This window comes from Meles meles, chromosome 3 (genome assembly GCF_922984935.1).
Source record: "Meles meles chromosome 3, mMelMel3.1 paternal haplotype, whole genome shotgun sequence".
In the NCBI taxonomy this organism is placed as follows: domain Eukaryota; kingdom Metazoa; phylum Chordata; class Mammalia; order Carnivora; family Mustelidae; genus Meles; species Meles meles.
Window position 1 is genome coordinate 83,389,243 of NC_060068.1, and position 17,335 is coordinate 83,406,577.

Consider the following 17,335-nt stretch of genomic DNA (forward strand, 5'->3'; position numbering starts at 1 on the left):
ATGAGTCATCTGTCACCATGGTAACTGAAGAAGAATATAAGAGAATGACAAGTTTCTGAACCTGAACATTTTAGTGGTGGGAAGAGAAAGTTCTGGAGCCTGAGATCTAGTAAGGAAGAGTCTGGATACACAGAAGGCCAAGGAAGGAACCCAGCCACCAAAAGGAGCAAGCAGGAGAGCAGTGAACACGGGGGCTGCCAGACTGACCACAGGGGAAGGAGGGAGGGAGAATGACAACCTGTTGCCAATGTCTCAGTTCTGCCTGAGCCATCCCTGGCCGTAGGCCCTGGGACAACAGGAAGTGATACCAAGACAGAGTGACTCCTCCATTGGACTACACACAAAGCATAGCCAACTTTCAAGGTTGGGTGCCATCAACAGGATGGGCCTGCCTAGTCTCGGCAAGGAAGACACAGCTGAAAGAAGCCACAAATAAGATGACCCAGTGTCAGTGTCCTCACGGGCTCTGTCCCTTCCCCAATTCCTAGCCCCTCCCCCCCCACCCCGCTCTCACACACACCCATCCCACTTTGCAGCACTGTTTACTTTCTCCTCCTGGTCCTCTTCCCAGCCTAGGACCCTAGAGGACAGATGCTTCCAGACAGATCTGCAGAGTAAAGACTACACCTCACCTGGAATGCTGGACCGGAGAACATTATCCTCGGCGCGTTCGGCAATCACGATGTGTCTCTGATGAGATCCATTGTAAATAAAGTAAAACTCGGCATCTTTAGGAAGATACACATTTTTGCCAAACTTTGCATAGACGGTTCCCTGCCCCTAAAAAATAAATAAATAAATAAATAAAATGAGTAAGTTGGGGCATCATAACACCTTCTTGTCCTGGCTCAAAAAAAAAAAAAAAAAAAAAAAAAACCACACAAAAAGAAGGGCTAGGGTCCAAAATGTTATTTGTGACACTGAGATCATGTGGTTGACACTCAAATATCACAAATCCTCCTTCCCACCAGCAAACACTTGCAATGACAGAGAGATGCTTTCTGACATTTGAAAGTATGGCGTGAGAGCTGGTTTGTTCTGTTCTGAAGGCTGAAGAAGTCCAGAGCACAGGGAAGAAAGTTTTTAAGTTTACTAGCTGTATAAATGGGACTGAACTTTGTTGTCGTATATTTCATTTGAATTCCTACCTGATGAACATCATGGATTCCTTTTTTTTTTTTTCCTGTACCTGACATACCCCACAGTACCAAGGTTCAAAACAATAATTTTTAGTCATCGCCTTACCCTGTATACTGGATCCCAGCAGGTTGTAAGAGCTTTAACTATTCACACACTGTGCCCAATAAACAGCACCGCATGCTCCCACCCTTGCTGTGCCATTTCCAGTTGCTATTTGTCTTCTCTGAGAGGACTCCAACTCCTCCTTTTCTTCCAGCATGGCCTCACACTCTCTAGAGAGCTTCTAGTGGGCACAAACCCTGCTAAGTGCCCCCCAGTTCCAAGGAGAGATGCTGCCCCTGGGTCACAGAGGAAGGTGAGGTATGTCAAGGAAAGAAGGTATGTCAAGAAAGCATGTAGCAGGTGAGGGTCTGAACGGACATTATCATCCAGAGGCTGTGTGGAAGGGCTAGACCCACATTGCTACAACCAAGGGAGAAGCACCGGTAGACAGGCCTGCCAGACCATCTTGAGACGCTGAAAGACTCAAAGGATTCAGGATACTCCCTCCACTCCAAAACAAAAAAGCAATACAACCAGAGTGCTCCAGGGAGATGGTACATTCCACCCAGCCCGTGGGAGTGGCAGGGAAATGGAAACTAGGAGGTGGAAAGGGTCGCCCACTTTGGAAGGCTTCCAGAGCCTGGCCCACGGCTGAGAAGCATCTGGGCTTTTGTGTGCTTGCCCAACAAAAACAAACCCTCTCTTGGCAAGTTCCTCCTCCTGTGATAGGGGAGAAAAGGAAACAGAGGAAATCTACACAGTCTCCTTACCATCTGTTTGCCTTTGATGGCTATTTTCAGCACTATATTCTGTAGGATATCAAGATGTAGGCCAATCAGTATCAGAAAAAAAAAATCACTGCAGAACTCCTTTCTCCAATAATCACATGGATAGTTCATCCAAACTTTAAAAATAAAAAGGCAATGTTTTCCTAGAGGTTTGAAATCTAGCACACACAAAGCATTATCTTAAATTATGAAGTAGTATAAATACAAATTGTGGTTTAAAAAACCACTAGTTAACACAATTCTGGATTGTCCTTTCTTTGCATGTGAGTGCATGCAAACATGCACAAATGTAATCAATAGAAAACAGCATGCCAAGAATAATCCACCATATGACAGCTTCCCAAAAAAGTTCAGGAAGAGGATCTGAAAAGCACAAAAAAAAAAAAAAACCCCAGTAACAAATGTCTGACATGACAGAGAGGAAACTTAGATGAAATTCCATTTCCTAAAAAAGGAAGAACAGCCTGCGTTCGTCAAGTTCCTGGTGGCTAAAGGGACTGTTAACTGTCCACGAACAGAATCTGACCTGACTTGTCATTTTTTTTTTAAAGAAAACAAACTGTATCAACAGATCAAAGCTTTTCACAGATCAGAAGAATATCTAATCTATATCTAATCAAAACAACCATCACATGCCTATTTTCTTTGGTTGGGTGAACAAGGACCACAACTTATAAAGGAGTTTAGTTCCAAGACTTTAAAAACAATGCAACACTAAAGAGAACAGTTTTACAATTCAGGTGTGCCTTCCTTTTGAGCCCACACCATGTGCTACACTGATAAAAGAAGGTAAACAAAAACAGGTCAGAAATAAGACCTATGCATTAAAGTGAGATGCCCACAGTCCTAGCACTAAGGACACTAGTCAGCAATAAAACGGGTCCTCTTACTTGCTAATAAGCAAAGAGATCAGAAAGACATGGAAGGCATTCTGAGAGCAGGAGGGATGGGAGTGATGCAGGAATTAAGAGAGAAAAAGAGAAAAAAATGGGATCGAGGGTGAGCAGGAGAGGATGACAGAAAAAGAAAATATGAATATGAAAGAACATGAGCATTTTCTTTCCGAAAAGTGAATGATCCAAGGAGATTCAGACTAAGCTACGCACATCAGAAGAAATGGGTTTCTGAAAATGTTCCCCAAAACCAGTACAGTATAAATAATAGCCACAAGTTACAACTTGGGGGAGCAGACTGGGGTCTTTCTAACTACTGTGGCCTCGGAAAACCTGCTCTTTTTCTTAAAGGGTCACTAACTTTATTAATGGCAAGGATAGATTCCAACCTAGAGAATTCCAGTGGGCTTGCACCTATTCCCCCGGGATCAATTTCACACTTTCAGGCAATTAAAACTATAACCTTTCCAAAGTGAATGTACTGCCGTCATGTCAGAATCACTCTGCTTCTATGCAGAAATACTAAACATGTCTCATCATCTTTCCGTCAATTCACTATATCCCACATTTAAAAGAAACACACATTCGACCTGCAGTGTAAGAGGGTTCCCCTCTCTCCTCACCAATATTTGTTGTTTCCTAACTTGTTCATTTTAGCCATTCTGACTTGTGCGAGGTGGTATCTAACTTTGGTTTTGATTTGTATTTCCCTGATGCCAAGTGATGGTGAGCACTTTTCAGGTGTCTTTTTGTAAGCTGGTGCAGCCACTCTGGAAAACAGTGTGGAGGTTCCTCAAAAAGTTGGAAATGAGCTACCCTAAAACCCTCAATTGTACTACTGGGTATTTACCCTAAAGATACAAATGTAGTGATCCGAAGGGGCACGTGCACCCAATGTTCATAGCAGCAATGTCCACAATAGCCAAACTGTGGAAAAAGCCCAGATGTCCATCGACAGAGGAATGGATAAAGAAGATGTGGGATCTGTCTGTCTGTCTGTCTATCTATCTATCTATATACAACTATGTATTACTCGGCCATCAAAAAAATGAAATCTTGGGGACGCCTGGGTGGCTCAGTTTTTAAGTGTCTGCCTTCAGCACAGGTCATAATCTCAGGGTCCTGGGATCCAGCCCTGCACTGGGCTCCCTGTCAGCGGGAAGCTTGCTTGCCCCCTCCGATTCCCCCACTTGTGTTCCCTCTCTCACTGTTTCTCCCTCTCTGTGTGTCAAATAAATAAATGAAATCTTTTAAAAAAGAGTAAGTGAAATACTTACATTTGCAACGACGTGGATGGAACTAGAGAGTATGAGGCTAAGTGAAATAAGCCAATCAGAGAAAGACAATTATCATATATGACCCATATGCGGAATTTAAGAAACAAAACAGAGGATCATAGGGAAATGCAAACAAGACGAAACCAGTAAGGGAGACAATCCGTTAGAGACTCTTAACTGTAGGAAACAAAGTGAGGGTTACTGGAGCAGTGGTGGGTGAGGGGATGGGGTAACTGGGTGATGGGCATTAAGGAGGACACATGATATAACGAGTACTGGGTATTCTATGCAACTGATGAATCAATGAACTCTACCTCTGAAACTAATAATACATTATATGGTAATTAACTGAGTTTAAATTTTAAAAAAATTTTTAAAAAACACTAATTTTGCCAAAAATTCCAGACATAGTAAGAGGCATAATGGGAAAAGTTATTTTCCCAAATTAATCTAAAACTTTAATGTTCTCTCTCTCCTATTAAGTCGAAACCCAAACTTAATCTTCAAATGAAAGAAGGCTGTTTGAAAGTGCATCTGGAAGAACAGTCTAGAGAAAGATAATGCAGAGCTGTGCAGAGTGAGGTCAGAATTTGCCCTACCACAAAGCAAACCTTGCAATAAAACCATAACAATTTAAACAGTGCGACCTGGGCACGAGAGACCACTGAGTATGGAGCTGAGAAGCAGACACATGGAAGTTATGTAATAAAGGTGACATTTCAAGCCAGTGGGGAAAGAATAATCAGCTCAATAGGAGAAGAATAAATGAAACAAGATGAGATTGGGAGGGAGACAAACCATAAATGACTCTTAAACTCAGAAAACAAACTGGGGGTTGCTGGGGGGAGGTGGGGTTGGGAGAGGGGGAGGGGGTTATGGACATTGGGAGGGTATGTGCTATCGTGAGTGCTGTGAAGTGTGTAAACCTGGCGATTCACAGACCTGTACCCCTGGGGATAAAAATACATTATATGTTTATAAAAAAAAAAAAATTGGAAGGGGAGGCGAACCATAAGAGACTATGGACTCTGAAAAACAACCTGAGGGTTTTGAAGGGGCGGGGGTGGGAGGTTGGGGGAACCAGGTGGTGGGTAATAAGGAGGGCACGTATTGCATGGAGCACTGGGTGTTGTGCAAAAACAATGAATACTGTTACGCTGAAAAAAATAAATAAATAAAAAAGAATAATCGGCTCAGCAAATTGTTTTTTGGGACAATAGCTATCTATTAGCTATTAGGGGCAAAACGGGCCTCATATCACATATCTCAATTTCTAATTCAATATTGAACACAAAAATTCATAAGCACATTAAGTTAGAAGGCTGTCTAAAATTTCTCAGTAAAAAAATAAACACAAAATTTCTTGGTATTGAATAAAATGATAGGGATTAAAGAAATCAAAATGACACCACTCCAATGTACCAATTTGTTTTCATTCCTTTACTGCCTTCCAGTCTTCGTGCAAGGCATAGCTAATTCTTACAGAGCTAACCTCACAGCATAAGTACACATATGGTGTTCCTATCTCTTCCAGCAAAAGTACTTTTCCATTTTCTGATTTTTGGCACCCTTTTAAATTGCATTCCATCAAACGAGATGTTCTATATTCTCCTCTGTTACCCCTGTATTGTTGTACAATGTTGTACAATGAAGAGTGTTTCTAGCTTACCATTATAAATGATACTACGAGAAACTTTTTCATGTGTATTATTTTATGTTTTACTATTGTAGAATAAAATCCCAGAAATGGGTCTAAAAATGTGAAAGTTTGTCACAAATCGCCAAACTGCTTTCCAATAATGTTCTATCAAATTCCATGGCCACCAGTGCTGGTCATGAGTATCATTTTCATTGCAACCTTGCCAAAACTTTTATTTCCTCATTTATGGACAGTGAACAGTTCCTCGTCGATTTCATTCACTTTTTTCCCCCACCCCTTAAATTATGTCTCACTTTTACTAAAGACTACTGCTAAATAATGCCAGCATTGTTAGTGGCCTGTTCAAATTACAACTTCAAGAATTTTGGTCTTCTCTTTTTTATTCACATCTGCATTCATGTTCGCCTTAAGTAGGTCAAAATTTTCACTTTCTCAAGTGAACTAGTTGAGATGAAAATCACACTCCATCCCTTTCTTCTCTGAATAGTGAAGGTGTACCACCTGTTATTTTTCTTTTGGCCATATAAAAAGTATTCAAATACTCCTGTAAAATTTCTGCAGGCCAGTAACATGGAAAATGGGAACAAATACTGAGTAGGAAAGCTGGACTATAACCATACTGAATACAACTCAATATAAACACACACACACACAAACACACACACGTTAATGAAGTCAATTTACCAAGAAGTCTCCTCTTTGAGAAATTCTGCTTGTAAAACTCATCAATAATTGTCAGTCAAAGACCAAGCCTTCTGCTGAAATGCTGTGACATCTGTGGATTTCTTCTCATAGAACCAAAAAAGGTATTCAATCTTTTTGCTCCAATTAACTATTTCTTTTATCCAATTATTTTACTCTTCTTCTGATGACATTTAAGATGGAAATGGACAGCACTGACATGCACATTCTAAATATTTTTTCCTTAAACTAGGTCTCTAAATACCTTGAGTAACTTGGTTAATGCCTGTGTTACCCTAATCACTGAACATCCTTGTGCTAATGTTCTCCCTTCTGTTTTCCCTCTCACCCTCTATAGACAATATATCTACGTATAATTACATTTGGTTACTAACAATGTCATTTGCTAACCAATCATCTAATTTCTAAAATACCTGGCACGAATAGGCAATAAATACTGTAGTTTCAAATTATGACAATGAGAACAAAGTATGCTCCTTTTTATAGTGGTGTTTCTTAATTTGGGGCCACAGGAAGAATCCATTAATGGGTTTCAGGAGATCTGGGCACCTTTTAAACTGTTAGCAAAAACTCTCTTTGTATGTGTATGTATCTATTTTTCTGAGTAAAGGTTTATGGGTTTCATTATATTCTTACACCTATGCCATTCAACTCTAACTTCTATAGAACCAAAATAATAATGGGAACATAATAAATGCCATTTAAGGGCAATGGTGACCTTTTTGGGATAGTAAGACATGTGCTATTGTTTTTCAAGGTATTCTGCACAGTCTTTACATGGGGTGATTTTTAGGGTAGAAGCACATTAAAGGAACATGTTAACTGAGGGGTTAAATATTGTACTGCAAGTTTACTAATACATTCCATGAAAACCGTTATGCTAATATAAACAAATGCTCTAAGTGAATTATCAAATTTGATTATTTTTCAACATCTGAAATTTGTCTTTACAACAAAAAATAGTAATTCTACACAGAACCTTCCCTGCAGAGCAGCATGTTACGTGTTGTGAGATTCTTGAGAACTTTTAGAAGTGTATTTCCCCATTTTATAGGTAAGTGAATAAAAGTACAGGAACCAGTTAGTATTAATTAGCTCAAGGTCCCAGAGCCAGATAGACAATAGTGAGTGTCTTGATTTCTACCCCAACCTGCAAGTTAGGTCATCCTCTTTACATTCTTCAAGCACAATTCAAACAAAGTGCTCTGGGCATTAAGTCTTTCATTCCAAATTACTGTGCTTAAGCATTTCTTTAAACCCACATGAGATAATGCAACACTTATTTCCACAAAGACCCTTTCAAGTAGGAATGGTTTCCATTTCAAGACAAGATAAAACAGACCACAGAAGTCCAACATTCTTGATGGTAACAACTAGAAAATCAAGACAGAAAATTAAAAAGTCATATTCTTAAAGGCATCAGAGAACTAGGAAAAAAATGCATTAAAATTCCAGAAAGAGGAGAACCACTCAGAGAAGTTATGGAAGTCAGAATACAATAGAATATTATCTTTAAAGTGATGAAATAAAATAACGGGTCCTAAAATTCCACACCTATCAAAAATATCCTTGGGCCACCCAGGTGGCTCAGTCAATTAAGTGTCCGACTCTTGATTTCAGCTCAGGTCATGATCTCGGGGTTGTAACATAGAGCCCTGCATCGGGCTTCACACTCAGAGGGGAGTCTGCTTAAGATTGTCTTTTTCACTCTCCCTCTGCCCCTTCCCCACCCTTCTCTCTCCCTCTCTCTCAAAACAAAACAAAACAGAAACAAAAACAAAAACTTAAAAAGGACTCTAAAATTAAAATGCTTCAGATGAATACTGAGGGATTTCACTGCCACCAGGCCAACACTGAAAGAAAAACTAAAGGGAATTATTCAAGCAGAAATAAAATGATCTCTAACAAAGAGACACCCAAGATGAGATATCTAACAGTGGAGTAAATATAATTAATATCTAATGTACAAAATAGGAACAATGTCATGGGGTTTAAAATACTTGTAGAACTAAAATGTCTGACAAAAATAATGTAAAAGGCAAATGGGATTCAAGTGTCTAGCAGTTTGGGGAAAATATTAAACATAATAGCTTATTATGTTTATGTCAAATACATATGTTTTAAGTTGAGGGTAACAATAGAAAAATGTATAACAAGTTACAGAAGAAAAACCCTATTAGAAAATATTTTATTAATCACAAAAACAAGAGAAACAAAAACATAAAACATACGTCAAACAGGCAGTTATAGGATATAAATCCAAAGTGTCAATGAATGTTAACAATGTTAATAAGTGTTAATGAATTGACCCACATACATTACCAACACAGTACAGAATTTTTTAATTCAAAAAATGAAAGAAAAAAAACACAAAAAGCTTAAAAGTAAAAAAGTTTCAGAAAAAGTATATTTCTTAAAAGATTTTATTTATTTATTTGTCAGAGAGAGTGAGACAGCACACAACCAGGGGGAGTGGCAGTCAGAGTGAGAAGCAGGCTCCCGGCTGAGCAAAGAGCCCCATGTGGGGCTCCAATCCCAGGACTCTGGGATCATGACCTGAGCCAAAGGCAGATAGATGCTTAAACGACTGAGCCACCCAGATGTCCCTGAAAAAACAGATTTCAAAGCAAGACATATTAGTAAAGAAAGAGGAACTTTGCATCATAGTTGAAAAAGAGATTATCATCATATTAAATCTGTATGCACCTAATAACATAGCTTCAAAACATTAAAAAATTTTTAAAAAGTAACAAGCCAAAGAGGTAGACCAATCCATAACCACAAGTTAGACTTTAACATGCCTCTCTTAGTAGCTAATGGTAGAAGCAGACCAAAAAAGCGGCAAAGGATATGAAAGATCTGAATTACATAAGTAACACAATTATTTACCAAAAGGAGCAATTACCATAAATTAAATATATATGTTAATAGTAAAAAGCCACCCATTTTTCATATCTCTGCTATAAACGGCGTCAAGTCAGTTATACATAAACACACAAATCCAAAATTCTCCGTGACTTTCACACTGGATGGGATGATTCACCACTACAGAACTGAAATAGCCTTTGTTTCTGTATCAAAGCTCAAGTGAGGGGAAAAAAAAAAATCATGACAGAGGTCAGTAAATTACTCCAACATCCTCAAGAAAAACAAGTAGGCTTTAAAAGTCTCTTTAAGAGCCCCTGGGTGGCTCAGTGGGTTAAGCTTCTGCCTTCGGCTCAGGTCATGATCCCAGGATCTTGGGATCGAGCCCTGAATCGGGCTCTCTGCTTGGCAGGGAGCCTACTTCCCCCCCCCCCCTCTGCCTGCCTCTCTGCCTGCTTGTGATCTCTGTCTGTCAAATAAATAAATAAAATCTTTAAAAAAAAAAGTCTCTTTAGATTACTTCCTTTTTAAAGTCACTAAAAGAAATAATACATTAAATAAAATCACTAACTTACTCACAGATGTATGAAAACATAGAACTCCTAGAAATTGAAAATATATGTGACACTTTCAGCAGATTGCTGCAGGAAATATACTGGGTTGGGTATAAGAAAATTCCAATGATAATCTGTACTCTTAAATCATCCTAGTAGTCCTTGAGGAAGAAAGGTCCTCTCCGTGGTTCCCAAATAATCAAGTACATAAATAAGGAATTAAGCAAAATGCAGTTTAACAACTGGATGCCAGTTAGGATTTGGGTCAATAATCAACTAAGCCTGATTTGTCACTGACACAGCCACCCTGAAATGCTTACTCTGCCCTATCCTGCATGGGTGAAAATCTAGGAACTCCATTAAGAATGGGTATGGTCTGGCTCTGCTCTCCATCAGATATACCTGGGCCATGGACTACTCCAATACAGACAAAACTGACAACACATTCAGAGGAAAAGGACAAGGATGCCAAAGGGACACAAAAACCATGTTGTCATAGGAGGAACAATTGAAGGAACTGGGACTGTTTTGCCAAAGAAGAGAAGAATCATGGCTAAATGGTCACAGTTACAAATATCTGAGGGTCTGTCCTGCAGACAGGGGCTCTGACATGTTCTGCAGGTCCCAAGGGGGAAAGCCCAGAACAATGGAGGGAAGGACAGGGCACAGAGTTCAATTCTACAGTGAGAGCCTTCTAAGAATCAGGGATGTCCAAAGATGACAAAGATGGCTTTAGCTTAGTAGGAATAAGCACAACCAGAAGACACTGCTTTAGTTTTATTTGCTTTACTTATGTATCATAAAAGAGAATGGGGCTAAATACAGACCTATCTTGTCTTACAAACCTAGAATCTATGACACCTGGTATATAATCTAGATTAACAGCTTTGATACAGAAAAAAAAAATGTGGCTCCCGATAAGCGGTATTTTTTGGTGTACTTAATCTCTCCCTTATTCTTTTGTTTCAATTTCCTAGCTCCTTGGATTGAAGTTTAGTTCATTTTCATCCTCTGCATTAGTAGTTTTCAAATTGAGATCAGGGAACTCTGGATTCTAATGGAGACTAACAGAGACAATGTTGAGGGCTCGCAAGCATTCCATTTAAATTTCATTTTGGAAAATAGGCTTCTAATTATTTTTACACCTAAAAAGACTGCATTAACTTAAATGTATTATTACCAAGTTTTAACTTACTGGTGAGAACCTGAACTGCCAGGCTGAGTCACTGTCTTCAGTGAATTAATAAAGGTAATATGTTTAAATTTGAAGGACATGTTTAACAATAAAGAAGTTTTATCCATTTTATATATTAAAGTTCCCCAGATTACTTTGTTTAGGGAAAAAAGCTTTTTTCCTTTGGGGGAAAATGATTTTTCTTCAAGAAAGATGTTTCAAGGCCACCTACTTAGTGTCTGCAAGGCCCCTCTGACTCTAGGCTACCCTCTGCTCGTCTGTATTAGAAGCTCAAGTTCACCTCTATTTCACATCTTGAACAAGCTTTCCATCTCCAAGACTGCAATTCATCAACTCCAGATTCAGGCTGAATCTAAGCAGACAAGAATCTCATTGGGTTCTTACGTAATGCTTGAGGTCTACATATGTATGTCAAACCACGTGTCATGTGAAGGTCAGTCTGGGTCCACCGAGAGCACTGACTGTGTCAAACTAAAACCAAGACTATCAGGAATACAAGGAACCCTAAGTCTTTAAGAATCGATAACTCCTGGTCAAAGACTAACAAAGTCACAGTGACGCAATCATCTGTATTCTTATTTCATAATGGGACACAGAGCTCCTGCATTCCACAAAAGTCCCTCTTAGGAGGGTACAAAAGAAGGGAATAGTACCCTTTGTCCTTCTCATCTGACAAGCATCTGTGCCAGAACACAAATTCAATTCTCCACCACCAACACACATACACACACACACACACACACACACACACACACATGCGCGCGCACACACACACACAGGCCATTCTTAAACAAGAACTCTGAAGGACCTACTGAGTAATGACCAGCCCAGGATGAAAGCATCAGGAATGCTCGCTCAGAGAGGAAGGGATCCAGAAATGTACAAAAGACAGAGCTGTAAGAAGCCTCGGAGCTCATGTGATCAATCCCTGACTTCACGGATGAGGACAGGGAAGGTCCATACCAACAGGTGATGTGCTCTGAGTCCGACCACACAGCAGACCCGGGGCTGGGGCCCAGGTCTTCACCCTGCAGCCAGTGCTTTTCTCATGTTCCAAGCTGCAGGCTGGAAGATTTACCACCTCACCCCTGTACTCCTACCCCAAGGCCTGGGAAATGAAAGGCCTTCATGGAAACAAGTCAGGAGCAGAGGTAGTCAATGCTGTCCAAGTTGCCCAGTACTCACTGCACAATACCCATCTCACCTCATGCTCTTGTCTCTTCCCTTCCTCGACCGTCATACCCTCTGTGGAACTACAGCACACTCTCAGGGCCTGTTGCTCTTCTCCTCCTCAAATGTGAACAAGCGCAGGTACAAGACAGCCAGGCCACAGCATGGCAAACATCGAACCGCAGAAACAGGGGCACAGGGCAATGACGAAAGAGTGCCCAGAAACTCCACACAGCCCCAGCTCCCAAAGAGTCTCTGGGAGGCAAGGAGGACCTTGCCTTGAAAGCTCATAGAAGAGGAAAAGGATAAAACAGCAGCAGCGATGGGCTCGGGAGTGATGGCGGTGGCAAGAGGAGAAATGACTAGAAAAATGAAGCAAATGAAAACTGAATTGAAGAAGGAAAAGGACAAGAAAGATGGGAAATAAATGACAATGAGAAGAGAAATACCCAAGCTACCAGGAACTGCAATCTGGAAATGCCTTTGTAAAGAAGGGGGTGGGGCAGGGAGGAGCTAAATTTTGACACTTACAAAGACTATTTCTTCTTTTTTTTTAATATTTTTTATTCATTCATTTGAAAGACAGAGATCCCAAGTAGGCAGAGAGGCAGTCAGAGAGAGAGGAGGAAGCAGGTTCCCTGCTAAGCAGAGAGCCCAATGCGGGGCTCCATCCCAGGACCCTGAGATCATGACCTGAGCCAAAGGCAGGGGCTTTAACCCACTGAGCCATCCAGGCGCCCCTACAAAGACTATTTCATTCGACCCCAAAATTGGTCACTATACTGCACACCAGAAACTAAGAAAACACTGTATGCTAACTACGCTGGAACTGATGATTTTAGGAATGAATTCTTGCCATTTGCAACAACACAGAGAGATCTAGAGTATACAACACTAAGTGAAGTTAGTCAGAGAAAAAACAAATACCATGTATTTCATTTATATTGGAATTTAAGAAACAAATGAACAAATAAGAAAAGAGACAAACAAAAAAGCATACTTTTAAATACCGAGAACTGCTGGTTATCAGAGGGGAGGTGGTGGGGGGAATGGATGAAATAAGTGAAGGGGATTAAGAGCACACTTATCCTGATGAGCACTGAGTAATGCATAGTATCCTTGAATCATTATACTGTATACCTGAAACAAATATAACCTTTTATGTTAAATAAAATTAATTTTTTAAGATTTAAAAACAATGGAAAAAAAATAACTGAGGGCAAACAAAGCACCATGGAATGTGTCTTCTTGTGACACATCACAGGGGATGCTTTTCCAAACTCCTCTCATCTAATGGCCACACCCCCAGCTAGGAAGATCCTCTCTCCCCTGTCCTACAAACAGCGGTGGGAGGAGAGGGCACCCTTAGAGATTTCTTTCCCATTCTCAGTCCCACTTTAGAATAGCAGTGACTTTAGAAGGCAGGAGCCCATTTTTCTGGCCTTGTCCTTTTTAGCCCTGTACTTCGAACTTTCCTGCATTTTCAGGTCAACTGTTCAGGGCTCTCCGCCAGTGAAATATGGAACCTATATGCAGACCTGCCCAATGCAGGCTTCACCAGAGATACCATCTAGCTGAAAGTTAGCTGGAGTCTTTTACTTCTTCTGAATTCAGCCCAAAGCCAGGCAATACAAGATCATCTGTAGCAACCCACACAAAGAACCAATCCCAAAAGCCTAAGGGCATAAAAAATCTTGTTAAAGAATAATACCTTCCATTTCCTTAGCGCTTCACTGTCCACAAGGCCCTTCCACGTATGCTGTCCCATTTGGACCCACAACCCCCAAAGACACAGACAAGTGAGGGACTGGCCCACAATCCACAGAGCTAACCCACTGATTCATTCCAAAGATATACCGTGTATATAGCTCATGCTAAGGTGACAACCAGGCACCTGCCCTCACTATCATTCTAATGGAGACAAAGGTAGGAAATAATCAAGGGCCTGATATGTGAGGGATCTGTAAGACCTCATTAAAAAATAAGGTGCAGTAAGAGAGATATTTTATTTTTTTTTAAAGATTTTATTTATTTATTTGACAGAGATCACAAGTAGGCAGAGAGGCAGGCAGAGAGGGGGAAGGAAGCAGGCTCCCCACTGAGCAGAGAGCCTGATGTGGGACTCAATCCCAGGACCCTGGGATCATGACCTGAGCCGAAGGCAGAGGCTTAACCCACTGAGCCACCCAGGTGCCCCAAGAGAGATATTTTATATAGGAAAGTAGGAAAACGCCCCTAATGAGCTGATTTCTGTTGGAGACCTGAATAAAGTTAACAACATGAACCATGTGAATATGAAACAGAATCTCATGTTGAGAGACTGGCATGTGCAAAGGCCCTCAGGTGAGCACGTGAGACAGGTAACCTGGTGGATGAAGCAGAAGAGGAGACAAATGGGAGGCAAGGTCAAGGACAAGTGAAGCTCATCATAAGGGCACAGCTATCACCTCGGCCACGGGAAGCCATCTCAGAGCTCTGTGTAAAAAGGTGACAAGATCTCAACTTCACTCTAAAAGGACCCCCTAACTGCTCAGTTGAGAAGAGATCTTGAGAGGGCAAAGGTGACAGCAGAGAGGCCCACAACAAAAACCAGGCGAGAAACTACCAGACGTTTTCTGCCGTTATCACAGGGGCTCTCGAGAGGATTTTCTCTGCCAAGAGGAATTGAACACAGCAGTTTGCCAGCAGAACACATCTTTATTCAGCTCTGCTTATCCTCTGCTGCAGCACCTTCAGCAACTCCGTATCATGGAGATGACCTCGGAAGCCACAAGAGCAAAAATGGGTGCTTTTCACCATGGGAAAGTGGGCAGCCGTCCAGGCTCTTGTGCAAGAGCTGACCTGAAATCCAGGGCCCTACCTCCCATTTCTTACAGATGCATGGACAAATGATGGATGGATGGACAGAGGATGGAGGTGGGTGGAGAGAAAGAGAGAGAGTTTTCATTCATCTCTCCACTGGCCTTTATCACCACTTTACATCAAATGACCCAAGTGCAGTCATGGCCATCTGGCTTTACCACTGAACAAGGAGCGTGGTTTGAGCGTGGATCCCTCTCACCCCAGCTTCTAGAATACAGAAACTTCTGTTTATAAGGCCAAACATGAACCTTCAATCTAGAAACAGAAACCTGCTTTACAAACCTTATTACATGCAGATACTTCCCTACTGACAAAGCCCCCATAGAGACAATACTAAAGGAACCTCAAGAAAAAAAGTCAGAATTTGTTTTAACTCACACTAAATACAAAATTTCTCACTTCCTGACATGGAAATTAAATGTGAAAGCAGTAGTATTTATCAATGTATTAAATGAGGTTGCTTAGTAACCCATAAGGATAAAAATGGCCGTGAAAGAAACCCTTTGTGTTTTCATTAACAGGACTGTGGCTGGGAATGGATCAGGCATTGTGCTAAGTTAATCATCTCACTAAGTCCTTACCATCACTCTTGGGGTAGAAACCATCATCCTTGTTTTACAGATGAAGGAACTGAGGCTTTCAGAGGTCAAGTACTCTGACCACAGTGATCGGAACATTCAGGGGCAGACAGAGGAGTCACGGCCATCTCTGTGAGGTGGGCTCTGCTTCCCTCCTAACTCCTGCTCCATCCTGCCATTGTGCTCAGTGTTCTGCTACCTGGAGGCAAGGCCTCTGCAGGGGCTGACCCACTGCACTGAGGGACCCCAACCACGTCACCAGACCTAGATCTAACTTAAGGGGGATCTTCAGTGACTCATCAACACACTGGGAATACTTCGAAGAAATGATCTGTGTTGAAGGAGCATGAATACTGTGACCACATTTATTTTATTCTTTCTTCTTCCTTCTTTGAACAAATCCCTGATTTGTGCCAGGCACAGATGATAGTAAGGGGACAAGTCCTGCTCCTACCCTCAGAGAGTTCACAGACTCACAGGCAGCAAAAGCTCAGACACACACACATTAGTACAGGGCACCCTGCACCGCTGGAAGCAGAAGGATCCAGGCCCACAGTGCAACACCAGAAAAGCCCTCCCCTAGAGGACAAAGGGGACTTTGTCCAGGAAAGGGAATTCAAAGTAAAGCATGAAGACTGGCTATAGAATGGTTCCTTGGGAAAGGACAATTGATTGCATGCAGGCTGTCTTACACTTGAGATGGTAAGCAAGACCACAGGGGAAGCTGGACGTGAAGGCAGAGGATGGCTCAGAGAGGGCATGAGGGACAGGAACTCACTGGGGGAGTTTTTGAGCAAGGGAGTGACCCAATCACCTCTGTATTTATCTAAAGGGCAGAAAGGTCACACCAGAAAGGATGCTATGGGGGTGGCCTTTCTTGGGATACAGTCTCTCTCCCCATTCTCTACTGCTCAGTCACTTCTAAAGAATACCAAAAATAACCCCAGAAGTTAGGAAAACATGTGTCTGGGTCAATTGACAAGAAATGCCAGTCTGGCTCTCCACCCGCACTGATGCATTAGTGGAAGGAACATAAAGGCTGAACGTGAGGCATCTACAATCATATTAGATCTGAGTTCCAACCTCAGCAACCTCAGTTACCTCGACTATAAAATGCTGCTAAAAATCGGATGCACCTTAGCAGGTAAAACAGGTAGGAATCAACCAAATCAGCACCTGACACTTAAGGGCTTTTTAGCTAGTTGCTAATATCACCCTACTAAAAACATCATTAGTATTCTTTATTTCCTGAAAAAACATTGAATAGCTTTCGTGTGCCTGGCATTCTTCTGTTTTACTGAAAACAACTCAAGAGAGATTGATGGTACCCTTGTTTCACAGATTGAGCCCAAAAGGCTAAATTCTTTGGCCTGAGTTACATAGACCCTCAATTCCCCTTTAAGGCAGCAAGAGGAGTCGTAGAAATATAAGCAGAGAAGTAAAATAAGCACTACGCACCCATGAAAAGTTGCCACATTTTATCAATAAAAACCTTCTCTACTTCAAAATTTCCTTTTACAGTATAGAAACAATAACTTTAAAAAAAAACACAAGTTTTTAAAAAGATTCATTTATTTATTTGAGAGAGAGAGAGCGAGCAAGTGAGCAC

The 17,335-nt window shown here is 41.2% G+C and overlaps 1 protein-coding gene across 1 annotated transcript in view; it reads right to left on the minus strand.

Annotated features, from left to right (window-relative positions):
- The window catches only part of ARHGEF28 (Rho guanine nucleotide exchange factor 28), a 329,197-nt gene that overhangs the window by 185,255 nt on the left and 126,607 nt on the right, over window positions 1-17,335 (minus strand). The window contains 1 exon segment of the mRNA XM_045999285.1: window positions 633-780. Within this exon segment, the coding sequence (XP_045855241.1) occupies window positions 633-780 (148 nt within the window).